A 27,350-nucleotide genomic window follows, 5' to 3' on the forward strand; every position below is an offset into this window, starting at 1 on the left:
ATTCCAAAGCTTCTGTCAATCTCACATATCACAGACAAAAAAAAAAGATGCAAGTGCCATCAGTGAATCTGTATTTAAATATCTTTAGTGTATTAATGACATCATACCATACGATGATTACTAAGTATAATGTTTATATATCCACAGAGTAGACCTATTTTTGATTACTTTCACTCAGCTGGAGAAATCTACTTGGGAGGAGTTTTCAGAAGCTGCTGAAAAAACATGTAAACACATGAGGATGACCAGCTCACAGAGAAATGGGTAGAAGTTATTACTTGGATCACAGCCTTTTTCTAGATTCAGGAGTTTTTCCAAAAGCACGTGCAGCCAGCCTCCTGCTGTAGTTCACAGTCATGGGTAAATGATTTTGGATGAAACATGACTACTAGTGGTAGACACTGAGTCTTTAGTGGCGCTTTTCAAAAATATTTTGACCCTATCATCCTGCGTGCTGTTAAAGAGCTACTACATCCCTCCCCCAAAATAACTGCATTTGATAACAAATGCTTTGGGTTCTTTTAGGGTAGAAGAGGCTACATACGTAAAGGTATCAATTCTTCAGCATGAGGAAATGAGATGGTCTCTTCATAAGAGTAACATTCAGTGCTGTTTGAATTTGGCTAGTAACTACTCTATTAATGGTGTGGGTGGTTAAGAATGAGAGGGAAGAAAGATGCAGAAGCAAGATGGATAAAAAAGAGGGATGGATAGATAGTTTAAACACAAAAACACAAAGGAAGAGTGACCAATGCTTGATGTAAATTAGATTTCTCAGAACATAGTCCAAACCCCAAACAAGGTCTGGCTTCTCAAGCATATGCGTATATTGAAGAGAAGTTCACTTTACATCTTTGTATAACACATTCTACCTAGTGAGAGAACTTCAATCAGCTGTAGTCTTTTTCCCCATCCCTACTTCCTTGACAATTTTTTAATTTTAATTCACTACTTTAACTACTTGATACTCACTACCTCTCTTGAAACACTGAATATCTTTCCTGAAATTAGCTGCCACCTGAGAAGAAATGTCAGCATCTTTAAAAAGAGAGATGGAATGAGATCAAGGAAGCTTCAAAGCACAAATGACTGATGCATTTCAGTCTTGCCCATAATGCAAAAACAGCAGCAAAGCTCACTAATATCAGCAGATTCAGGGACATGCACCCAAAATTACTGGAATCTCATATTTAAAGCAGAAGAATATAATACAAGAAGAAAGACATTTTAGGACGAATAACGTAATCAAGAGTAAAGTGTGAGAAAAACATTCTAAGCTCACAGACTGCAAATTAAAAGGCTCTGCTGTAACACTTTACTGTGTTACAGGGAGCCTTGGAAATTCAGCATCATACTTTTTTTTTTTAATTAATCTAAGTTTTACCTTTTAAGTTTTAGACATGAGAATTAACTATGGTTAGCACTCCAATTAAGCTTGAAAAAATGGAAATAAAGAAAGCTGATACCTTTCTACATTGGGCCCTGCAATAAACTCATTCTTATTCATGACACCATCACCTTTCAAGAATTTCTTTACAGGATTTCTGTTCTGAAGATTTTTGTTCTGTTTCATGAAGACAATTGAAATAACAAGACAGGAAAAAAGATGCAGGCAGCTAACAATGTAAACTCAGCCTTCCCATGGTCCAAAGAAGAATAAAGGACAGGAACTTTAAATCAACTTCAGCCTCAGAGATGAGGATACTAAATCTGGCGTACTTCCTTTTCACTCACATGCACGCTCTTTTATGATTGGTAAAGTGTAATAAAATAATTTTATGGATTGAAGTTCAGTCCAACTGAACACTCAGCAACTCTGCTGAGCCTTCCCCTATCCACAGTCACGCATTCTGGAATTCATGCACCTCTGGGCCTTTCAAATTTTGCCTATTACAGGTGACCTTTCTGTGAGATGCATGAGTGAAGACAGAGAAATGCAACACAAATCAATGCTGCATCACTCCTGCCTTCCTTTCATCTCAGCACAGGAGTTTCATCTCTCCCTGTTGTGCATCTCCCTGAAAAGCTCTGTTGCCTTCCTGGTTCAAGAAGTGAACATCAGCTCACCCTACAATTCCATTCCTGGGTTCATTTCAAAGGAATTCATTTACTTTTTGACTAACTTAACTGATTTAAGAGAATTACAGCAGATTGCCATTTGTACTATGGTTTGCCCCTGGAGTAAGGACTAATCCTTCAACATAAGTGACAGAAAAAGAATTAACCAGATCCATCTTTCAGTGGTAAAAGCTTTCACTGCCCTATACTGGTTTTCATACTATGTAGTTGCCATCTTGGGGAAGGGCAAGAAACTGATCAAACAAATGTATCTTTTCAAGGAAACAAGTGACACTTTTGAATAAAATTTGTTAAGAGTCATCTGGAAATTGCACTTGTTGATTAATATGTTGCATATTTAGGACTGGACTGAAAACAGACAGGAAATAAAGCAGCTGCTTCTGTTTAAAACCACATTTGAAAGTGACAGTCATAAAGGTAATAAAGCTTCCTACAAGGTACAGAACTAAGCCCACAAAATCTGGGACCAAACTTCCCCCTATTCATTGTATCTACCCTACCTTTCTTGCAAGCCCACGGATTTAACCGTTAGAGTAGCTGGATCTGTCTCCGCTTTAATGTCCATTACGCAGTCAAAGACTGGGGTCTCTGGTACGGGATCCAAATCTAGGAAGTCATCCTCATTTTTATCCTCTGTCCACTCTGAGTACGTGAATGAAGGCTGCCGGCTCACAGATTGGCGTCTGTCCTCTTGTAGCGGAAAGGGGGGATCTGGACGGGCTCTGAGCAGATGCCAAAACTGGAGGAAACAAACATTTAAAAAACCTTTATGCTTGATGCCAGCCCTTCCATACAATCTGGAGGATTGGTCATTAGGACACCATCCCAACTCACTGTAACACATCAGGATTAGGTAGTATCAAAGAGGACAGGAACGTTCCATGCAGGCAAAGCTTTGTGGTGTGTTACAGGAATTCACATCTACCCATTCAAACCTGCTTTCAGGCACAGAGGTTTCTACAGAGCTGGTTAGGCTGAACTCAGGGATAACATTGGAAGCAGAATGTGCTTGTGATCATCACATGCAAGCCAACGTGACACCACTGTCCTTTTGTTCACTTTCTTAACTTTCCTAGATTTGTTTACAAAATCAAAATCTACTATACTATTCCACAAATGATACCTCTCCTGAATTAATGTTGTTTTCCACCTAACAATTTGATATACTTGGGTTAAGAAAGGTAAATATAATTTTCCTGAACTGCACATCTTTGATAACCTGACACCATAGCCTAAATTCATATATAAACCAATCATTTTTAGAGACCTTGAGTTGGATGCACCTCATTTTGAGGCTCAGAACGCCTATATCATTTTTTGGCCAGTGGTGAAGCCTGTTTAAAAACCAGACAATTAGGTTACAAAGCATGACATAATCACTAAATAATAAATCTTGCAAAGTTCTAGGACACATGCAACATTAAAGTTGAATATTCTGCATTAATTAAGGGTTTGAAATAGCACAAATCTAAAAAAATATTGTATTGTATTGTTTTACATTGATGCTGTGCCAGACTAGATGACTTTGAGATATTATCAGTGGGCTGTTTAATTCTACACATGGACCTTAAAAATTACAAGTCCACCTCTGAATTCCAATACCTGAAACTTCATGCCAGCTTCATCCCTAGCATTGAACTAGGAGCAGGTGGATGTGGCCTGGAGGAGGCTGCGGCCCATGGAAAGCCCCCGCAGGAGCAGGCCCCAGGCTGGAGCTGCAGCCCGTGGAGAGGAGCCCACGCAGGAGCAGGGAATCTGGGGGGAGCTGCTGCCCGTGGGGGACCTGTGCTGGAGCAGTTTGCTCCTGACGGATGGACCCCGTGGCATGGAGCCATGTGGGAGCAGTTCATGAAGAGCTGCTGTCTGTGGGAAGTCCACACAGGGTCAGTTCAGGAAGGACAGCATCCCGTGGGAGGGATCCTGTGTGGAACAGAGGCAGAGTGAGGACGAAGGAGCAGCAGAGAAAGCATTGAAGACTGATCGCAGCCCCATTCCCCTGCACTGCACAGGGAGAGGAGGTAGAAAAGAGTGGATGGGAGGGGGAGAAGTGTTTTTAGTATACTTTTAGTTTCTCACTGTTCTAGCCTGTTAGTAATAGGCAATTATATTTATCTCCCTATGCTGAGCCTGTTTTGCCTGTGACGATAATCGGTGAGTGATCTCCCTGTCCTTATCTCATCAATAAGCCTTTTACATCATATTTTCTCCCCCTTTTCCTTTGAGGAGGGGGAACAAGACAGTAGTTGTGGAGTTCAGTTGCCCAGCAGGGTAAAACCATGACACAAAGACAGAAGGAAAATAAAGAAAACTACCTTCATGCAACTGTCTGTTGTCCACCAGGCTAGGATTCTAGAAATCCTGCTTAGCTCCATCACTGTGGTATTGCCTGTGTCCTACTAGTGACTATTTTAAACCTGATTCTCTAAATACTGGTAGAAACCGATGTTTTCAAATTGCAAATCAGCATGACCAGTGATGAGAAGTAAGGTAACAAGTAGGAACAGACCAGGCTCATATGCTCTCTAAACACCCACTCCTAAAAGGTACTGGGAGAGACAGACCATTGTTCTGACTGCACAGGACATTACTTATGGTCTGATGCTCTGTGAATTGTCCAGAGAACAGGCTGTCATAGTGACATTCGTGCCCTAATCCACCTTGGACCTGTCCGTTAGTGCAGACCATATGATCACAAAACAGAGCAAACTCAACTACAGGGAAGCTGTTATAAAACTGCTTCTGTACAGAAGTTTTAACCAACACTTAATGAGCCCAATCAGCTCTCATTTACACTGGTAAAAATGTTCATTTGCAAGGTGATGCTATAGATTCAAAGCAGCTTAAAATGAGTGAGATCAGGATTTTTGGGCACAAAGCTCTTGTTTGAAGTTACCTTCTGTCCTAAGAATGGTTTGACAATAAAACGTTTCCATCCAGCAACAAATAGGCTGGATATACAGAGAAATCACACCTCTGCTATTCTGATTTCCAGCTCAGAATGTTTTGCTGAACAATTACCTGGAATGCACACAGTTCATCAAAACCCTCAGATGTCTCATTTTTCTTCATTACTATTTGCAGTCACAAAATCACCAGACGAATTTTGTCCTCAAAAAATAAACATCTGGATAAGGAACAGCAGCATCAAAAAAGCAGAACATTACATAAGCCAGGTTAGCTTCCTTGCCTACATCAAAGATCACATTAATGTAGACATTAACACTAATTACTTTGCCTTGAGAATGGTTTTAAGAAGTGTATCACCTTACACAGTAAACATAAGATTTTGCCACTGTGCTGCCTCTGAGTGAACTTCACCATGGTATATAATATGACAAACTTCATACCAGGTGACATCAGGAAGAGCATGGCCAGCAGATTAAAGCAGGTATTATCCCGCTCACCTTGGCACTGGTGCAGCTGCACATTGATTAAATAACATGTCCAGTTTTAGGTCCTTCCGTTTAAAATAGGTATGAACAAACTGGAGCAGGCCCAGTGTAAGGCTACAAAAAGGTCAGGGGTGTGGAGCACGAGCTTTGAAAAAAGCGGAGAGAATCGAGCTTTTTCAGTCTGGCAAAGAGGCAGCTAGGGGTGATGCAATGGAAGGCTGGAACTACTTCAAGGGCAGCTACGGAGCTGATGCAGCCAGACCCTTCATACAGCTGATACCACAAGGGACAGGGGCCACACGCTGCAGTTTGGGAAATTGAGATCAGACATTAGGAAAATCTTCCTCCCCATGCGTACCATATTGTTAAGGCATGGGTACCTTGAGAGGTGATACATCTCCTTCCCTGGAGGTTTTCAAAACCTGTGTAGAATAACGCTCTGTATCAAGTGCTGGCAACAGCCCTGCTTCAACCAGATGTCCAACTCCAGAGGTCCCCTCCAACCAACAGTCCTGTGATTCTATGATACACTTCATTACATTGCACATCACTTAAACTGCGTGTACTCAGCGTAGCTTCAGCTTCCTGAGATGCCTCCTGAGCTGCCTGAAGATGCTGTAGTGACAGGAGGCCATGTTCTACCTGCATCCCCACTTCAACAGAACAACACAGAGGGGCAAGAAATGCCTTGTTCAATTAAAACTCCCTGAAGTGAGAGATTTCTCCCTAGCTTTCCCATCTAGTGCACACCTTTGTGCCTATTACACAGCCACACACAAACACAATACACTGCTCCTGCTCCCCAGTGGCTGACAGTTAACTAGATTAATTGTAGTCATGCCACTAATATTGTTCTGCAGCTGGGGCCTTGGCCTGTATCTACAAGGACATTGCACCCACAAGTGTCCTGGTGCTCTGCAACAGCTCTTTCTGCCACTTCATATAACAGATGCTCTGTGGTCAAGTCATAAGGCAGCAATTTGAGATGATTCCTTTACTGGGCCACATCCCTTCTATTCTAAGAGAAAATATTTTGTCCATCTGCAGACAGAAGGAATAAAAACCATCAGTGTAATCCACAATTCATCAAGAAATTGATTAAGGATCAGTGTAGTCATGATTTCTCTACGTAAAGCATGCCAAAAGTTACATAGAAATTGCCCAGATGTGGTTTTAAAACTATCCTAGGCATAGCGTCAACAGCTTAGGGTAAAGTAGACATCTTACAAAAACTTGCTAAAGAAAGGGCACAAACACAGTTTGCACAGTACTGTACTTACCAGAGATCCTACAAGTAGCAGTCCTAGAGATGCTAAAGAGAGCAGGATATATGATACCACAACACTCCCAATTCTAGTCAGGTCCTGCAAAACAACAGAATCGATAATAATTATGAAGTACTTCAGAGCACAGTATAGTAGTATCTGCATACATGTTTTTTGTCAGACAGTATGCATCCATTCTTGGATGTTCCATGTGGATTAGTCACACCCTACTCTTGTTTGTGGAAAAGCCACCACCACCACCACCAGAAAAACGCCAGGCTTTGGAGAAGACAAACTATCTCTGAAGGTCTAAAAGCCAGATTCCACTGTGAAGGCTGTTGCTGAAACAGTAAATCTGCTTCCTGCCCATAAATATTTCCAAAATTGAGATCTGGATACACTATTGAATTTTGCAGCCTGGACCCAAGTTTCATTGCCACAGTCAGTCTGATTTTATCTCTTGGCAAAAGGCTCTGAATTAAGTTTAGTACTGTTCCTGTGTTTGTAGGTCCTTACTAAGAACCCAGCCACAGAGGACTCTCCTGCATTTTCCATGCATTCTGTCGAATGTCATCAGGTTCATTCACAGTACTTGCAGTGAAATTCATTCTAATGCTCTGAGTCATATTTAAGTAGTTCGGAGTCCAGCCTCGTTCTCAGCAATACGTACAAAATGCTAGAAAGAAATTCAGAGTTAAGAGTTTTATTTAAATGTCAAATTTCTTTGCCTTTACTGTTCTCAAGTATAAATTTGTACTGTAGATAGTGCTATAATAAACAGTTCTCAAAGATATGCATGAACATCTGCACAGAGTCATACTCAGGGTGTTCCTGTAGTGCATTCTAGGAATCACTTTTCTCCACACTGAACTCACAGAACAGTTAAAGTCCTCAGTTTTCAGTCCTCACAGTTTTCAGTTAAAGTCCTATAAATCAACAATTTTGTAAAGAACAATTTGTTAATGATAGGCCCACTGCAAATAAGATACAGGCAATGCTCTATGAAGAGCTTTGATTATGCATCATAATAAATCCAACCAAGGAAGGACAAAGAGAAAGTGCTTCTTTCAAATAAAGAAAAGAACAGGTGACATGCAGCTCAAACACTGTTAAGGGAACACAGAAAACAGTCTCCGCTGTACTTAAGCCACAAGAGGCACTGACTCAGATTTTCTGTTTGTACTGCTTAGCCTCCTTTACAAAGATCATGTACAATGAATCTAAACATTCTGATAACAATTATATTTCACCTGATTTTTGAAAGTAGCTGCTCACCATTTAATTAAGGTTCTGTCCATGCTAGCAGAATCTACACTGGGTATAATTACCCCAGTAATTAATCAAATGAATCATACCAGTATGTGTGTCATTATGTCATGGTGAGAAGTTAAGCAATTTTACTGAGGTAGCTTTGAAGATATAATTGTATCTATACTCCTAGTACACCTGAAATACTTTCACCACATCCAGATATGCTCTAAACACTCAACAAAAACAGAATTTTGTGACAGAGTATCTTGTGATCTGCACCCTTTATGCAGCTTCATTCATTCTTCCAGAATTTAAATTTTTATCGATTCTAATAAATGAAGTTCCAGCTCTTCCTTTATGTCGGCTAAGCCTTAAAGGGCTGATTTCTTATTGCTTTGTTTCATTTGCAATCATTTGTACGTTATAAAAAAAAATCCATTGAGCTGATGTAACATCATAAACAAAAATCTAGCCCTGTTTCTTGAAAATAAAATATGAAAGTGCTTTCAGAAAATACTTTTCAGAACATACACACAATGCAGCAGTCACGATATTATTCTGAGTGCATGTGTATCATACATGTAGTCTAAAGAGATATTGGAAACATCATGCAAAGCTACTGACATCAACCATACAATCAGTGAGAAGAGCACAGGGACTTACCTCCCCCTGACCTGACAAAAATCGTTCAAATGGGGTAAGCAGGTAAGACAGCAGGTCAAAGGCATTCTGAGCTGCTGGGATGGTCCCATAAGCGCTGTACCACAACATCATGCAGAGAAGCTGTGCAATCAATCAGAAAATACATAATAAGTATCCCTCATTATACAAACATTCATTTTCATTTCAAGACAGCATAATTAACTAATTTAGTTCTCATTGATTTTATGTTGATCACCACTTTTGCTTTCAGAAGTCAGGTATTTTCTATGCTGTAGCTTAACAACAATAAAAAGACTGAGGGCTAAATGCTCAGCAAGCATGAACTAGATGCTTATCAGTGAGTTCAGCAAGCTTACTCTGATCTATACTAGCAAAATGATTGCCCACGGTAGTCTGTACATCAAAAGAGCAGAGATCCCTCTGACTTCTGACCTTTCAGTGTTATCACTTTTAAATCAAAACTGGAATTCAATGAACTTGGTGTTATTAAAACGTCTATCTCATACTATGCAAAGCTCTCACAAATAGCAATGTTCGCATACTTATCCCTATAAAAATATATACACACACATACTGAAGCATTTCATTTGAATCACAATTGCTACACTCACCACAGTTAACATAAAATGACAAAAACAATGATGTTACATTTAGCACCCTCACAGAGAGGTATACCCTCACTTCCTACCACAAAGGGCACACTGGAATGAACCTTAAAGGGTATACTTGCCAGTTCACTTTTTAATAAGGTTGTTATTTACCCCCAAACATATTAGCTGCAGAAAACTGATCAGTTGTGAGATTGGTCATTTTACAAAGGAGGCATTTTCAAAGGGGCAGGGAATGGGATGGGAGTCTGGGACATCCAAAGGCAAAAGCTGTTTGCAAAGCAAGGCTGTGGGAGGTGACTGCAGCTCTGTCCATTGCTATGTCCACCACTAATGAGGAAGAATCCTCCCAAGACAAGAAAGCTTGAGAGAAGGGTCCCAGCATTTCAAAGTGATGACAAGCTTCCTTACCAGTATCTGCGAGAGGACAAACAGATACACGCTGTCTCCAGTCATGAATCCATTCCACCAGGCAGCCCAACCAAGCAGTGCTGTTTTCTGGGAGGCTTTCAGGGACTGCTCTTTCCTGTTCAGCTGTCCTGGTTGTCCTTCAGCTTCATCCATGGACTCCATCGCAGCTGGATTGGAAAGACCTTCACATGAAAATGACATGTGCAGGGAACGAATAGCACGTAACCCTGCAGCCACTGCGGAGGCTGCAAGAACTATTGTTTTCCTAAAGACGATGGTTACCTCTCAGTTCTGCATCAGTAAGTGCGGCTCAGGATTGCGAGCGTCACACTCTATTAGTGCAGCTGTATTCACCTGCCTTCGTCAGAAAAAAGTGAGTGTGGGCGGATAAATTATTTTCCCTTTCTTTCCGGAGGTGCAGATTCTGGGCTTTGTTGTTAATGCATTCTCGTTTACATCGCTGTACCTTTTTGTTTTTACTTTTTTTTTTTTTTTAAAAAAAAAAAAGGAACCATCTGTGCTACTTCCTAGCTCCAGCTGCATGATGGCAGAGAATCCATTTTGTCCCTCCCTGCCTCAGTTTCTTCCTTTCCACTTATTTGTCTGTTTTGTCTAATTTGATTACAGATTTCTGGATTTTTGGCTGAGTGTTCTATGGCACAGACTAAGTCTAAACACTTACTTCGTGGATGAATTTGTACTTAAGAGCTATTTTAATAACGTTATAACGCTATTCCGTTCAATAGCAATATGCACTGGAGAGGTAAGTCCCACAGTAACAGCTTTTTGAACACAGTATGCATAGACATTAATTAATTTACAAGTTAAAAGGAGTAAAAGAGCAGACCTATCTGCTGTAAATACTCCTGATTTACCCCTTTCCACATGAGGAAAATTCGTCAGGTTTCTACAGAACACTCTCTTCATCAGATATTTCTCTAAAAGTCTTGGAATCGTAAGCCTGTGTTGGATAAGCATCCAGAAACTAGCCACAGCTCTAATTAGGCGAAAGAAACATTGGATTCATGCATCATCTGAGGGGCTGGTCATCTGTAGGATAAGGATTCATGGAAATCTGACATTCTGATTTCTAAAACACAAAATCGTGAGAGTGGGAAGGAACACGAGCTGTTAATTTCCACGAGCTGTTAATTTCCCACTACTCAATAGTCTTCCCTCCCTTTACTGAAACAGACCTTAGGACATGCCTCCATAAGAAAACAAGGCATTTAGGAAGTGTTAATGGCTTCCTGCAATGCTCTCCATTCCCACAGCTGCTCAACAGCAAGAGGATCATCAATGTGCAATGACTGTGGAGACCCAGAGATGAATCAAAAAGGAGCACCTGCAAAGTACTGCCTGGTACTTTCACTAAAGCTCAGGTTACTTGTTTCTTATGTTCAAGATATCTCCACTCAGTTTGTGAGGGGGAATGGCCCCAGCAGGGTACGTTGGCTGTAAGTGGATCTAGGTAGCTATTTTCATTGTCTTTGTACAGGTGTTTCTCAGGAAACACTGAGAATACACACCTAGAGAGACATACACCCAGGTATGTATGCCATTTTCATATTAATCATACAGCAATAAAATGTGCAAAAAATATGGAATTAAAAAGGTAGTATCAGAAATGTCAACCAGCCTGTATTTCTCAATAGTAAATTTCCTTTCACTTCCATCTATGCATCCTTAATGCTGGAAGAAAACAGTTTGAAAAATAGCACTTGTTAATAAAAAGCAGACAATTTCTGAAATACAGCTGAAGAGGTCACGGGAACTCTACCTCTCTGCCCTTCAGGCTCCAGCCAGTAATGCATAGCCCATGAAAACCCCACCCTCCAAGAAACACACACAACCCAAACGCCATCCAGAGACACTGGCCACACGCTTAACATCTGACCCCTGGTACTGTGCTACACAGAGCTGGACGCAAAGATCTCCAGGAGGATGACACAGCAGTCATGTCTATAGTTAAGGCTGCACTATAGTTAATACTTTCAATGTTGGCCTTCATTTTCATATTCCACAATGAGTTAACTTTGAAAGTTTCCAACTCTTCAGACTGCTTCATGTCTCATTGGATTTAGACTAGAACAAAGGGAAACCCCTTGTTACTATTTGCCTATTTTCTTTTCTGCTCTTTTTGCGGAATGCTTATACTTTGTGTTTTGGAACAGGAAGTTGAAATTTAGCCAGGACATAATCTTGATGTCAGAAATTATTTTTGCCATCCATGCAAAAGGCATTCACATGTGGCTGAGACAAACCTACAACAATGTCTATTTACATAGTTTATTATGACTTGCTTGAGTCTCTAATCCGTTTTCACCAAGCATGGTTTAAGTCCAACTTTTCCTCCATCTGCATTAAATAACGTACTTCAGTCCCTGAGAATGGCTGATGAGTCTTTTACTGTCATTCCAAATCCTAGTGATGGCCTTTGTTGGATGCACCTTCCTGAAGCTCCAGATAAAATATGTGCAAAGCACAACTAAAATATCTTTGGGAAGACAACCAGAGCAAGGAACCAGAGAATACAGATGTCAAGTTCAGCTTTCAACTAGTACTCATAAACTCATAATATTTCATATTTCAAACGACTTCTTTTTTAACTGATGAAAAGCTTGTTTACCTTGTTATACAGCAGGTAAATAGAATGTCTTCATTTCATATCTGTAACAGCCTGAGATTTTACAAGGCCAATCGTGTCTAAGCTGGAAACAGAACCCTGACTCCAGATGACGATGGTAAGGCCGCTTAACCATATGCCTTCTGGAACAAAGACGTCAAAGTTAGGGGAGCGCTAGGTCCGTAACCATGGGGATCTATGCCTCTCCAGAGCCAAGAAGCCCAATTCCCGGTATTCCAGTGTTGTCTAGCAACAGATGTACAGTTGTAGGAGTCAAGTTCTTCTTCTGCCCTATGTGAAGGACAATAGACTACTTCTACTATCAATTATTTTTTACTGCATGAGGTAGAGATCTGCTCTATGGACCTAAGAGCCACAGATTCCTGCTATGCTGAATTGCTTCTGTTCAGCTGCTACCAACAGGTGTTTTCACTAGTACAGTAAAAATCAACAGCGGCACTAGGTCAAGAACTCAAATACTGGAAAACTGTCAGAATTCATATGTGTAAATGTATATATTAAGAATCATGTCTTGGACATACAAAGAATTTAAGGTAGATTAATACAAGTCCACTAAAATTTAGTATTCCAAATCCCAAAATATTACATTTTAACAAATGTAGTGATGCCCACCTAGGATTTTGTATTGATTTAACTATGTCTGTGTTAAGCAATACTTCAGTCATCATTCAAACTTCATATTACAATCCTACATTCATGTATTGCTTGTGATAATGGGTTGGGGTTTCTTTCAGTGCACAAATTAGATGTCTCACAAGTGAGACATCAGTAAAAGTTTTCATGTCAAGGTCAGCGGGAAGGTCTTGAGACAGCTGACAAGAATGACTACATCCAGAAGGAGTCAGTTATGCCTCACCTCTGAGTGATTTGACTGACAGTGAAATGTAACATCCACGTGATAGCCTCCTGAATCCCTGTCCCATGATGCAGAAATTCACGTTCCACCAGTACTTCTCCTTCGACACAGGGCTAAGTTTGCTAGAAAAACCCTTTGGAGGAAGAATTAAAAGGTTTCTGACATCTATATCAGGCGTACTCCTTGTTAAAGAAAATCGGAATTTCAAAACAGCACTGTGAACTTGACCATCATCCTTGCTGTTCAGGGAAAAATAACTTTCTGAAGCAAACTAGCAATGCACCCATCCCATATACTTTCCCTAAACACGGCCACCAGAGCAAGTTGCTAAGAATAAATGGCACAACAATTTGCTAAGGAATGATCTATACAGGGGAACTTCTTCATCCCCTCACAAGGTAACAGTACGCTTCCATAACTCAGAATATATCTATTTCTAAAACCCCTCTACCTCTCTTTTGTTGTTGTTGTTTGCTTCTTTTTTGACTCTGCATACGGGTACAGATAGGGCAGAAGAATGAAACAAGAATATATACACACTCTTGGAAGAAAACCACACACTTGGAGTACCAGACTTAACTGGAACACTAAATGGCACTGTAGTAATGGAAGTACGATGACAATGCCTTGCAGTAACAAATACACCATAAATCAATTGAATGCCACCGTGGGCAAGGCAGCAGCAGCTCTGTAACTGAATTGATTCATATTTAGAGCCATCACAGGAAAAAAAAAAAAACAACAACCTCCGCAACCATGTATCCTGGCTGTATTTCCTAACAAATAGAAAACACAGGACAGACACCAGCAAGAAAAAACAGGAAGAATAACCACTCCATGCTTCTTACTGTGGGTGCTGTCCTCATGGCAGTAACGAGCAGAAGTAGCTTGGGGGCAGGGCAGTACAGGCAGGCAACCCACAAGCTCTATGGAACTACCTGCTAGATGCACACGGTAGGAAGGAGAAATGGGCCTCACCTATACCGCCAGCTCTCAAGCTGCAGCAGTCAGCAGGCCGCAGCAGCTCAGCTGCACTGTCCCATGTTTGTGCTAGGTGTGAGGAAGATACGTACCCTTGTCAACCTGTTTACATCTCCATGATGACTGTACTTGACAAGAATTTACACTGAAGAATGGGACCAGAGTTAGAAAGCATTGTGAACTATGAACATGATAGCAATACTTAACACCCAGCAAAATTACAAACACTTTACATCACAGACCTAAATCCATATATAGCCTCTACATCTTCAGGTTTCAAAATGCAACTAACTCTCTATTGAAATCACTGTCTCAGATTTCCATCTAACTGCTAGGAAGGTCTGCCATTGATTAGAGAACATTAACTGAACTTATGCTACTGATAGGGGTCTGCAAAGCTTGTTTTCACATGCACTGAAATTGCATATGCAGGACATAACCCTGGTTTTGTACTTCACCTAGCCGGTAAGGAGCCCATTAAATCTGCAAGTCATTAGACATTGGTTTCAGGGAAGTCCAGATGCTGTCAAGACACACCCAACATGGATGAGCTGCCTCGGAGAATACACAAAGAGGCAGCTTGTGCTGCTGGAGTGTAAAAAGACAGCTCCTCTACTCAAGGAATGGAACTATAGTGCTAGTACAAAGAGATGGCCTTATGGGGCATTCTCTTTTGCTTGCAACACCTTGCAGTATGAAAATGAAGGAAACAGAATAACTAGCTTCTAGATCAAGATAATTTTTCTTTTGCACGGCAGTGGTATGGGAGGAAGTGGGTATAAGGAAGGGCACTTGCCATATTTGCATTGCAAACAACTTGTGGACTTGAATTCCTCTCCCCACAGGAAACCATCTGGTGAGCCACTAACCTACAACTCAAACTTTTACTGATCTTCACAACCAGCCAATCTCAGATATTCATGAACTAAATACAATGGCAGAAGCTATGTCGTAACTTCTTACTGATGGGTACAATTCCCCATGAGGGAAAGGCTGTTTTTTCTTCATGTTCTCTACACTCCTAACTCATCCGACATGTTAAAAATTACACTCAAGATCTAATGAGCTGTGTTGAAAGCAGTGGGAATGCTAGTTCCACACACGTAGTTATACTAAGAAGGCATATCTATCTCTGGCTCCTCCATTATTAATTTTTTTTTGTACCTTCCCAATTATGATACAGTACTGACTACTATTCTACTTGATTACTGTTTCCAACGGTCCCATACTTTACCTTTTCCAAATGTCTGAATAAAACACTGATTGGGAGAGTATGTAGTCCCTGAAAGTATCCAGATGAAGAGCTGAAAAGAAAAACAATCCCAAATGCACCTTACAGGTACCTGTGTGCACACACGTGTGTGCATGTATCATCTGCATCAGCTGAAAGGAAAGAGTTCATTTGTTCTTTGAAAGATCAAACTCTGGAACAGAAGTTGATGGAAACTTCAGCGACAACAACGCAAACTACAGATCTGAAACTGAGCTTTTAGTAAGCATGTTCACAGATACAAAGCGCCTACCTCCTGTTGCTTAGTTTACAGAGAAAAATCTTCTTCAGTCCTTCCTTAAGAATAAAACTGATAACAAAATGTCTCAACTTTCATTTGTATCATTACAAAAATGCTTAGTTAGACACTGCAATGCCCCTCCCTATTATTAGTTGAGAAAAAGATTAATTTACCCCTATGAAGTAGAGGACAACCCACACAGAGCATCAATTTTCCTTTGTGCCTGCTTGCCCATGAGTGGCAGTTAGTGCACCTAAAAAGCCAGCCTTAATTCTGAGGAAGGCAAATGTTCTTTGAAGTTTGTTTAAACAGAAGCACAGAGAGGAACATGTGTGCCTTCTACTAGCCAGAAAGAGCACTGAGATTTACACTTTTCAAGGTCAGCTGGTGGAGTCCAGACACTGCTTAAGCCAAACCAATTACCAGAATGGAAAGATACATCAAGAGAAAAGAAAGGAAGGTGGAAAGTCACGCAGAAAAGTCATGATCAAACCAGGCAGCAAACTAAGGTCTATGTATTTCTAGTCCAATACCTCTCCTCTTTTACTGGTAACGTTACTTAACCAATTTAGAGAGAAAACTTTCCTCTCTACTTAAGATAAGTTCTGCTAAAAAGAATATGCAGCCCTCTTCCCTGCTGGTGGGCTGCAAAACTCCATCCATAAATGGCCTATTCTCATCTCTGGAGGAACAGGAACCCAATACCAGAGCGTGTGAGGAGAATAGCTGCCTTTCCACTCAGCAGCTCCCTGCTGAACTGCTGAGTCACACATTTTCTCTGCATTCATTTTCACACTGCTCCCACTCAGTCCACCTGCCACTTCATCTGGGATGGGTGGGAGGAGAGAAAAAGAGGTGAAGTCAAAAAAAATGTTCATGTTCACCCAGGACCATTATTATGATACAGCAGGGTCACATACAAGAGCAAGCCTGCAAGCTGCTAGAGAAGGATGGAGAAGCAAAATATCAGATTGCAAGACAAATTGCCTCCCCCTCTTCTTCTTCTACAAGAAGGGACCAGCCAACAAACAGATTGCAGACCTCAACTGATTCCCAACTGGTCACTGCTGTTCTGTTCCGCAAGTTTCAGGCTTCAGACCAGCCCTTGAGATTTTTCCCCTTTTCTCCAACTTCAAAGTTTTCAAGATGCTGTGACTTTTTCAACAGTCCAGCAGGCACTGCGTAGTAATTGCCTGGCTGCCACAGGGAAGCGTCACAATGACAAGTGACAGTACCTTCTGGATAGACCCCAGTTCCTAAGGCCATCTTTAGCTGAGTTGCAGCAGTGGAAATGTCCATCAACTGCAATCCTTTTTCAAACAGAATAATATGAAGAGAAAACCTTAACCCTTTTCCTTTGCTTGATTTTAATGGAAGCTACAACAGGAGTCAACATCTCCTGCCACCTGTTAAACTTTAATGTAAAGAAGGGACCCTGCTATCTGTGGTGGGATACTTGTTTTATCAAGGTTATAGCAGACACAAGTCTCTATTACATTGGGCTGTACAGTTGAATAGAAATATACATTTTTAATTATGAAGGTAGTATTTTTTCTCTAATTAGATTTTTGGACACTTCAGTTCTTAAGTCATTAAAAAAAAGGAAATGCCCAGAAGCTTCCCAGTTTATTAAACTGTTCCAAAAACACACCTCTGAAACTGACTTGCAGACTAAACCAGGATTAATTTTCAGACTAATTCTTAAACTAATGCTACGGCTTGTATTCAGTAGAAAAACTATAGGCTTGTTAAGAACAAGATAGGAATTTTTTTATAAGGCAGAATTAGCACTTCAGAAAGCGAGCCTGATTTTTCCCTGTGAGAAAGAATCTGTTCTTAGCTAATGTTTGGCCCTGTTTCTCAGAAATTCTTCCAGTGCAAGTTTACTTGCTTGAAAGTGTGCTTGCTCTCTACAGGTCTGAAGTGCAAAAACAAAATCCATTCAGAGAAGATTTTAGTGAAATTGTTTTAATATGTCTTCCTATATCAGCTCTCTTCTCCCCCCCCCGTGGCTCATCTTCTTGTTGCTTAAGAACTAGTTCATGAAAAAAATATGATAACTGGGGGGAAAAGAAATACAGAAAAGAGAATAAGCCATTCTCCAAGTTCCTTACCTCTGTAAGCTTGTTGTTCCAAATAATCAAAAGAGTTTGGAAAGCACTATTTTACATGACAGGACTCTGGTCTATGAAAACATCGTTGAAGGATGCAGCTTGCCACCAAAGGGTGACACTCAGAAACCTCATTTGTGCTGCTGCCAAACTCTTCCTTCCTCGGAGAAACCAGCTGCTCAAGACAGAGTCCTGCCCAGTGCTACTGACTGCTTAATATCTCTAGCCCAACGAGTATGAGCAAGTAACTTACTTGATCATCACATCCAACCTCTAGTATGTAATAATTCACATGAAAGAGCTGCAAGAACATCGCAGCTCACAACACCCTTGACTGAGAAGGCTAGCTCAGGTGCAAGCCCTGCTTACATGGGAGTGAGAGGAAAGCAAAATCATCAGGCTCTTCGCTCAAGAAAGACAGGCCTCCAAGTTTAGCATGGACAAAACAGGAGAAGCCATCAGAAGCAATAAGAGTGTCAGATAAAGGAACCAAATGCAAAGTGTATGATAGCTACTGTACTATCTACACGGGTCTCTTTCTCCTCCAATATTAGTTTTAAACTGCAATGCTTCCATTAATAATGTGGGAGTTGCTCTGAGTTTCCAGTGGAAGGTTAGTTATGCACCTGTCCCCATATAAATCATAGTTCCACTATTAAATCAAATACACAAGAGGTTTATGCTTAACAGATCTACTAATGCTTACAGGTCTTAACAAAGGATGTGTTGTTAAGCACTGTCCTTTTTCCTTTTCTCCTGGGAAACCTGTCAAGTTAAAGAATATGCTATTTCTCATGGCAGCTAGGGCCCCTAGAGCAGTGTTTGGTTCAAAACAATTAAAATATTAAATACAGTGTCAAATTACAGCTCTTGAAAAGTGAATGCAGACCCTCAGCGGGCAGAGGCAGTGAATATTAACTTCCATCACACCCACACATAATTAGCATTTGCCATCTTTCAATCAGGGCTCTATTCAAAGCTTCTTTTGTTTTTGTACAAGGCTTTTTTTCCTCCTTTCCTATTAAACCCCTTACAGAAGGTCCTTCTGATTACTGCTTAACAGTTAACTGCATTCCCCTTTTAATATAAAGAATACATTTCTTTGTTATACTATTTTCTTCAGGGAAAGTTTTTCAAGTGCCTGGCAGTAATTCTGGGGGTGCCTTGAGCTTTTATAAACAGACCACAAGTTGACTTTCAGCTGAGTTGGTTGCCCCAAATCATTCCGAGCCTGCAAACTCCATTTAACAGGGAAAACTGACACCCACAAAGCAGCTTGGCAATTCTGTAGTTCAAGAGTTGCTGCTTTGACTGCTTATGGATCTGCCTTGCACAGAAACATAGCTAGGGAGAATTGTCAACAGGGCAGCAAAGAGGCAGATTTAGATGTCCAGAGTTTAATCCTCTTTCTGAGACAGAATAACTGACTCTCCCTGCTCAAACCCAAATGATCACTTTTGTACCTTTAGCCTTTAACAACAGGATACGAGTAAAAGTGCCTGACTGCATAATCAAAAAACAGCTACTTTAAAACCAGTCAAACAGCCTCTGTGATAGCAGAGTCAATTAGAAAATTAAACAGAAAGTGCATTCTAGTTTCATGCACTTTTGAAAGTATTTAATATTAATACTATCATTTATATTGGCATTAGCACACTTGTATTACTCAAATAAAGCATATTTCTTTTTGCAAGTAAAGAACTTCTGCAGCTGCAATGCAAATACCCTTGCGTGTTTCTAATTTCTCTCGAGCAACTTCCTAGCCTGCTGACCTGTATGTTTTACATCTGTTTCCTCCTCTGGGGAATCAGAGAGCTTGCACCTTGAAGCAGGTGGGTGATACGCTGGCCTCCTGCCAAGTTCAAATGTGAAGATTTTGATGCCATCCATTTGGATACAGCCTGCTTTTCTAAGTGACTAAAATCTTATGCCCTGGAGCCTTCAGCAAAAACATCTAGGATAGCCACCATCACATCCAACATTTATTCCAATGACATTCTCTTCCCTGAGCAGAGTAAATTATATCAAGACTAGTCTCAACAATCATCTTCAGCCACAAACCTTATATATGCCTCAAGGGTACCATCCCAACTATAAGCATTTCACTTTCTTTTATGGATTTAAAAAGGCTATGCTTGCACTGCTTGGCTTCCTCAAAAAACAGTATCTTTCAGATGCTATCATTTAGTCACCAGAATAAGCGCTTGGTTAGATAAGGGTGTTGGACACCTGGCAACAGGATGTCCACACTTCATTTTCTCTCCGTTTCCACTCAGAGCAGTTCCATTATGGGCACAAATGCAAAGGCTACACAATCAATGGTTGTTGCTCCGCATCAGTGCTCTGCTACCTCCGTAACTGCAGGCTCTTCATGTTAGGGCCATGCTGAGATGCATGCTAAGCATAATACTTCCATCAACCTCTCCTCCTCTCTAATTGACCACATAACAACACAAAAGCAAACAGCGCACCTAGAGGAAGGTAACAGCTCACTTTGTTTCTGTGTCCAGTTTTTAAGGGTTCCTGTACTGTGCTCATCAACACATACACAAAAGCTTAAGAAGCTAACTAAAAGAATCCAACAGTTTGCCTTCTCATCGTCTTCCCAGTGACAGAAACGTGCACAGGGCAATGTTTCGTCTAGCTACATAAGCAGACATGCACAAGTTGCTATGGATTTATGTCAGAGTAGGTGAGAAAAAAAGCACATGCTGATGATAAGCTTTGCAATTATTCTGGGAGCATTTTTGCACCACTTGCCTGCAGTCAAGAGCTTCAGTCTCTTATAAAACAATCCAAAGAAACACACCTCTCACAGAAGCCTGGATCCCAAGGTTTTCCTTGATCTGAGAAGGTGACTACCTTATACTCCACAGCCTCATGCCAAGTCATCTAGCAAGAGCTGACATGAACCAACAGGTCCACAAGCTGATAAGCTAAGCTGTCAAGACATCATTTTGGAACCAGATCCTGAAACAATGCAGCATTGCTGCTTTCAGCTCCAGGGCAAGGTTGCTATCGGCTAGCCTAAGAATTTTTTTGTTCTGTGCACCAACAATCAGAGTGGACGTGTTCTCAGATACCTTGGACCAAGATCACTCTGGAAAGGACTTGCATATGATTTGATGTTCCACAGAAGCAGGTGGCACATCTGCTGTATTTGCAGGAGGCAGAACTGTCAAGGTACACTGTTAAAACCTTCCACTGCTACAGGTATTAAAGGTCTCACACCATCTACTGTTCTGACGATGAAAGGACATGAACTCATTTTACCACCTCATCTGTGCAACACAAATTAGGGTTGTTAAAAAAATTGTTTTCTCAGGCCCCGATTAGAGCATTTCTCTTTTCAGGAGCTCCTGATTTCATAACATTTGTAATACAAGTAATCACAAAGGCCACACGTCCTCATGGAGCCCAAGATATCCCACTGCTTTGTTCCCATGTTGGAACACTACTGTGCCAGCTGTCTAAATCTGTATTTTCAGGAATTTTATAATGTATTTCGAAGTGTATGCAGTCAAATGTTATCCATACTGTGTTCCTTACATAGTGTGGGTGACCGTATGTGCCAATAGGAAGCAAGACTTTTTCCAGTGATACTTCTCATCCACACAGCTCTCTTCCCACTATGCTATCCAGAACACTTTGTCTGCATTCACCGGAGATGCCAAATGCCTTATACCAAGTCTCTTCCCACACTGAGATACACACTTGACTTCTACAAAGAGCAGTTAAACCTCTACTGAATGATCTTGGAAGTCTCATTCTTAGCTCCTAAGGACCAGTGCAGAACATTCCTACCTACCCTACTTGTCTTCTTCCACAGGGGCCAGATTCCACTCAGTTTTTTTCTTTGCACCTCTCGACTCCCAGTTTCAACTATGTGCAACACACTCTTTGTCCTTTATGCTGCAGATGACATTAATTATCCTGGTAAAATCATAAGCAGAATGGACAAGGAGAAACGTTTTACGCCCGGCTCAGGTAGAAGAGCTGTGATCTATTTCAGATATGCCAAATGGGGACTCAAAAGACAAGAGATGAATCAAGAAGATAACAAGTCCTACTTTTTTGGGGAGGGTAATTACAACATTAGTTTGCGTACTGACCTTTTATCTCTGCAGATGTTGAAGTGGTCTTAGCAACTGAAAAGACACAGAATCACTAAGGTCATACATGTCTCAACTAGGAATTGCATTTTAGCAGCACACAGAAAAGCCTCAAGAACAAAGGAAGCTTCACCCAAGAGCTGCTGCACAAGCACTTTCACCTATGGAAAATGGCAGAGGCTCCCGTGGCCTGGCCAAGGAGATTCAGAACCTGCCAGAGTCAGCAAGCACACAGCAGCAGCAGGCAGTGCGCAGAGTGCTAAAGGAACCATTTTGAGAGCCCCTGCCCAAAAACGACAAAGAAAAATGACCTGCTCTGAAAAAGCTTTCATGTTTTTATCTCCCACAGCAGACCTACAAAATGGAAGGCACTTAGTGTCTTTCAGGAGTGTCATCCTTCTTCCTGAAAGCCTGCAAAATTGGTTAGATTATTTTTATTTATTTATTTCTAACCTATTTCAGTAAGAATGCTGCCTTGGCAAGGAATTCAGAACCAAGCCTTGCAGCCTTACCACCTCAGCCCCCATTTTTGGGCTCAGAGGTAAGAGACACTTCTTCAGGCACGTACAGAAAAGACAAAGGCATTCAGACTGCTGAAGACTTTGCCAAGGAGCAACTTTGGACTGTCATTTGAAGTCAGTCTTAAACATACAGTATTTATCTGCCTATTGTGAAACAACTGCTGGAGCAGCACAGTTTTAATAGAATATGTTAGTTAATTAAATCTGGAATGTTAATGGGTTTTTCATAACACCGTGGCACTGTATCTATGAAAAGCAATGAAAAAATTGTTCTATTTAAAAGTGGTAATAGTTGTAGTCTTTGAACATATGCTTAATGAATAAATCTGTTAGGAAAAAAGGCCTGTGTGTATTGGAGGGGGTTAGTATGTTTGTTCTCACTTAAAGTGTGCCATGATGGCAATAATCAACAGCAAATGGCCTCTATTGTCAGGACTAAAAAACCCATTTGGCCATTTACTTTCAGGTGAAACTGCTTTTTATTCAAAATAACACATTCTTTTAGCCTAACAGCTGAGTTGAAAATAAAGCCATGCCAGATTCATGTTATTAAGGACACCTGATAAGCGCTCATGTTCTTTGGTGTGTGCAGAGTAAGAATCACAATGTAGCAATAACCAGGCAGCTTGCTACCACAGCATGGGGTGCAGCACACAAGGAGCCAAACAGACTCCAGTGAAGAGGCATTCAGATCCCATAGTGAGAACAGTCTAACAACCCAGTATGAGCACATATCGTAGTGGTGGGTGCAATTTCAGAGAAGAAATTATATAGAATACAGTACAACACAAAGCCTCAACAGAATAGTGCAATTAAAGCTCAGATGCCCACCAGAACACTAAGACAGCAAAGCACATGGGAAGAAACTCAGTCTACTGGGTTTCCATGTCCATGAACAGGTGTGAAATGAACACGCCAATGCCTTATTTGGGGAAATAAGTATGGGAGGTATGCACAGCTAAACCACAGCCAGCTGGGTACTTTTAAAAGAACTGACAGATGTTATTAAAATGCACCCCACAGAAGTCATGTGTGTCAGTATTTACTCAGCTCCTCTCCTGTCCTCCCAAAAGCTTTTCCTGTGCAGTGGCAGAATCTCTCTTTTCTCCGTTAAATCTGGATGCTCCTTAGGAAGGTTCACCAAGGCAGACTCCCCTTCCTGTCCCTTCCCTCAATAACATGCTTGAATAGAGTGCTTTTTACAACACCCAATCAAAGCCAAATCTTGATTGGAAGGCACATTTTGTGGTTAAAGGGACATGGCTAACTCCCTGGTCACATTCAACCAGATTTCCAAACAGGGCACACTGCAGGTGCAAATCCTACTAACCAGGTGAAACCAGGCCATGATCAGCCCTGCTTTGACAACTCTTCTCAGGCAGCAGGGATGGGAGAGTGCTCCTCACTGCTTTTGGACAGTTGAGGCATAACTCAATGCCTGTTCTCCCTCAGCTTTGATAACTTCTCAGTCCTTGCAGTCTCTCTTCTTTCTTATAAGAAATTTTCCCTACGAACATAAAGAGCAGATCCAGATTAACAAAGATCAGAGATCATGAGTGGGAGGAAAGAGATAAAAAGAGGCAAAAAAAAATAAAGCAAGTCTCAGGTTCCCAAGGCTTCTTTTTTGAGAGAGAATTATGACACAATGAAGAATATATTCCATCATTAAAACCTCTGATTCTTAAGGATGGTATTCTCCTCCCACCCTCTTCTCAATATTATACTTACTGAAATACTTCTCTCATTGAGGTTTCTTGCATTTCCTTCTGCTAGATACAGAAATGGTACCAGCAGGTATAAGTAAGGCATGAAACTTCAGTCAGCAAACTATTAAGGCAGAGGTCTAGATAGCATGGTTCCGAAAGAATAGGGCTTGTCAATGTTACAGAGTTGCTAAAGGAATGGCAGGAAGTAAAAATCTGAATGGATGCTCTTACTTTGTTTTCAGGCTGGCTTCTGGCTGTTCAGCATGAATCAGCAGTGGGGGTTTAAGATACCATGACATGAGACATTAGACTTCCAAAGAGGTTTGCTTCAGCTCAAAAATCAGCTTGAGACCGTTACTAACAGCCACATGTCAGCAAGGTTCCGTTCTCAAAAACGACTAGCATGTTTACTGGGCTGACTTTCAGTTTATTTCAGCATGTAGCTATGTAAATAGTTTGCCCATTAATCAATCAATCAGTCTACCAACTCAAACAGTGACCATAAGGCATGCAAAAAAAAAAAGTTGGTATGTAACAAGGTGCCTGAACCAAAAAACACTGAACTGTTTTGGATCTCAGATGCCTAAAATAGGCCCTTGGTTATTTTTGACCTCTAAAATGTCTGTTTTATGACATTAAACTAGGTCCTACAAAACCACTCTCCATCAGGTAATATAAAAGATGAAAGTCAAGACAGACAAGAGACTAGCAACAACAAACAGAGAAAGATAAAATAAAGGTGAAGACAGGGACAAAAGAAGGAATGAGCATGCTTAAGAATAATGGAATGAGAATATGTGATGAGAGAAGAGATGAAAGAAGGAAAATGAATACAAGGCCATAGAAGAAAAGCCCACAGGAGGGGGAGTATGAAAGCCTGGCAGAAGGAGTGAGGGGAGACTAAGAACAGCAGCTGGCAGCAGCTCAAATCAAACAAGGCAGCATATGCAAGGAGCGCAGTACACTGAAAACTTCCTTCTTCTTGAGGATTAAACCTTAGAGTTATGGTAGAGTCTTCCCTCCCTCTCCTCTGGAAGTCCCTGCTCTAAACTCCAAAGCAGGAGAAGATCTATTTAAACTTCTCTGCAATTGTCATTTCCCAATTGCTACTGAGAGCTCCTCAGGGAAAATTTTAAAGGCAGACCTGCAGAAATAAGACATGGATTTTGATTCATCTTCTCTAGTGGGAAAAATGATGCTGGGCACCACTCCCTAAACAGTTAAGGACATCAACGAGCCAGATTTTCAGAAGGTCTAGGGAAATTTTCAAAAATTCTCAGTCCAACCAGACAGGGTCACAGGGTCTTAGTCCTGCTGAAACAGGACTTTATACAGCTTTAATCCTTTTTCAAAAGATGGGCCTAAGTTCTATATTTTTTTAAATAGCTTAAAGACATGGGGTCTGTTTTGTACTGAAAGATAATGAGACAATACTGCACAGTTGCTCTTGAAACCAAGACTGGCAGGCTTTTCAAGCTGCTGCCAACCATATGCTTTTGCTTTCTTTAATTGTATGTCTGCAAATACAGCACACAAATGTGTGTCCGTGTGTCACTGACAGTTAAGGAACCAGGCGCAGCTGTGAGAGCATCATCTACTACAAACTGGACAGTCTGAGAGCCCAGCCTTCCAGGCCTTAAGATACAGGGATGTTTATGATACTTGCATCTGCACAAAACCTGAGAATAAGTTCTAAGTTGGGAAGTATTACAGTACTAGCCCGGGCTAGTATGCATGACAAGCCAAGAAATTTCATTCCAAGGAATATCCCACTATGTCCCACCTGGTTTTTGTCCTGGTATGCACAGGCTGCTACATCTAACTGCACAGCAGGAACAAACTACAGCTATGACTCTTCTCCCAACATGACCATCCAGAGCAAGGTTGTTAGAAGAGACTGCTGTTGCACTTCTCAGGCCCACATACCCACATTTCCCTTATCAGAAACCAGGAAAAAAGAAAGATGATGCCATCCAGACCTCACTCTGACACCGATAAAGTACGTGGCCAGACTTATCTTCTGTGATTGCTAAATAACAAGCCTAAGAGACATACATCCTTGTGGAAGGGAAAGAGATGTACATACATCCTTGTGGAAACCCAGGAAAAACTCAGCTGCTGGAGAAGCAGCAACAGGAGCAGAGTGGTTAAGATATCTTGCTATAGAAACACAAATAGTGAACTGGAGCTTTGCACAAAAACACTGGGCGAGATCAACCTGGGTATATTCTGTTTTGTTACTTGGACTGTTACACTGAAGATGACAACGCACACCATAATACACCAAACTGCTTTTCGCAGAAATCTGTCTGCTCTAAAACAGTTCACCCTCCTTTTGAAGTTCATGGTTAACCCTCATAGCAATTCAAAACTCAAAATACACACTCCACCAATACCAAGCTGTCAGCATTGCCAGAGACCAGTCAGCTTCACAGTTCTCTCCAGAGCTGTTGTCATTCAAGATGGCCTGCTGAAGTCGTTCACTTGTCAGTCATGCCCACCTATCCTATTTCTAGTTTCTTTCACATGGTTGTAGTGCTACAAGGAGAACTGAAGTCCCTCTACCGTGGCCTAGAAAGGCACTTAGTGACATACATCCATGGCCATACCAACAAGGTGACTCTATTGTGGTTTTGTGCAGGATGCCCGAAAGGTGGCCAAAGGATAACAACTTCCATTAGAACTTCAGCGGAAAACAAATAATCAATTTCCTTAAATGTCTCTGGAAATCCCAGACTGAATAACATAAAAGTATCTTTGATATTGAACACAAAGATATCCCTGATATTGTGAGAAGAATGAGACTACACCAGAGGACAGCCTTAGCAGGTATAAACATCTGTAAGCTACAAATTTCAGTTTATCAGTTGTACCTGCTACATAGTATAAGTCAAAAATGAGAAGGACAGAAGAAGAAGGAAGAGCACCATGGCAATTCACTTGCTACTTTTCCAGCTTGAGAAAGGGTCAAGTACAAGAAGAATTCAAAGTAAAAGCCTAAGAACCTGTCTAGCCCTTCATAAAGTTGTCACACAAAAAAAAATGTCTTTCAAACACCACCTTCCAAGTCACTGCTTATGCTTCAAGATCTTGACAAAGGTAAAATTTTGCTGTGTGAACTTCATGCATTTAATCCATTGGTAAATGCTGAACTTGCCATCCATGGCTAAGTTTCTTTTGATGTTGCTCCTGAATGTTACAACTGGCATTTTCACTATTTACCTGCTGTGCTGTGA

At 41.0% G+C, this 27,350-nt stretch overlaps 1 protein-coding gene across 26 annotated transcripts in view; it reads right to left on the reverse strand.

The window, feature by feature from the left end:
• PTPN5 (protein tyrosine phosphatase non-receptor type 5) overlaps positions 1-27,350 on the reverse strand; it is a 90,292-nt gene that overhangs the window by 33,146 nt on the left and 29,796 nt on the right. For 17 of the 26 annotated variants that reach the window (XR_010832107.1, XR_010832108.1, XM_048053479.2 and 14 more), the window contains 4 exons: positions 9,670-9,836; positions 8,651-8,770; positions 6,752-6,835; positions 2,580-2,818 (listed from right to left, as the gene is read on the reverse strand). Coding sequence is in view for 24 of the 26 variants with exons in the window: in XM_048053479.2 (XP_047909436.1) it covers positions 2,580-2,818; positions 6,752-6,835; positions 8,651-8,770; positions 9,670-9,831 (605 nt within the window). In the remaining 2 variants the exon portion in view is untranslated. Of the gene's footprint in view, positions 1-2,579; positions 2,819-5,097; positions 5,204-6,751; positions 6,836-7,252; positions 7,550-8,650; positions 8,771-9,669; positions 9,852-12,298; positions 12,451-23,738; positions 23,916-27,350 lie in introns of those variants that run through there. The other 9 variants (XM_066998933.1, XM_066998930.1, XM_066998928.1 and 6 more) reach the window with 6 other exon arrangements.

Source organism: Anser cygnoides, chromosome 5, assembly GCF_040182565.1.
Source record: "Anser cygnoides isolate HZ-2024a breed goose chromosome 5, Taihu_goose_T2T_genome, whole genome shotgun sequence".
Lineage (NCBI taxonomy): Eukaryota > Metazoa > Chordata > Aves > Anseriformes > Anatidae > Anser > Anser cygnoides.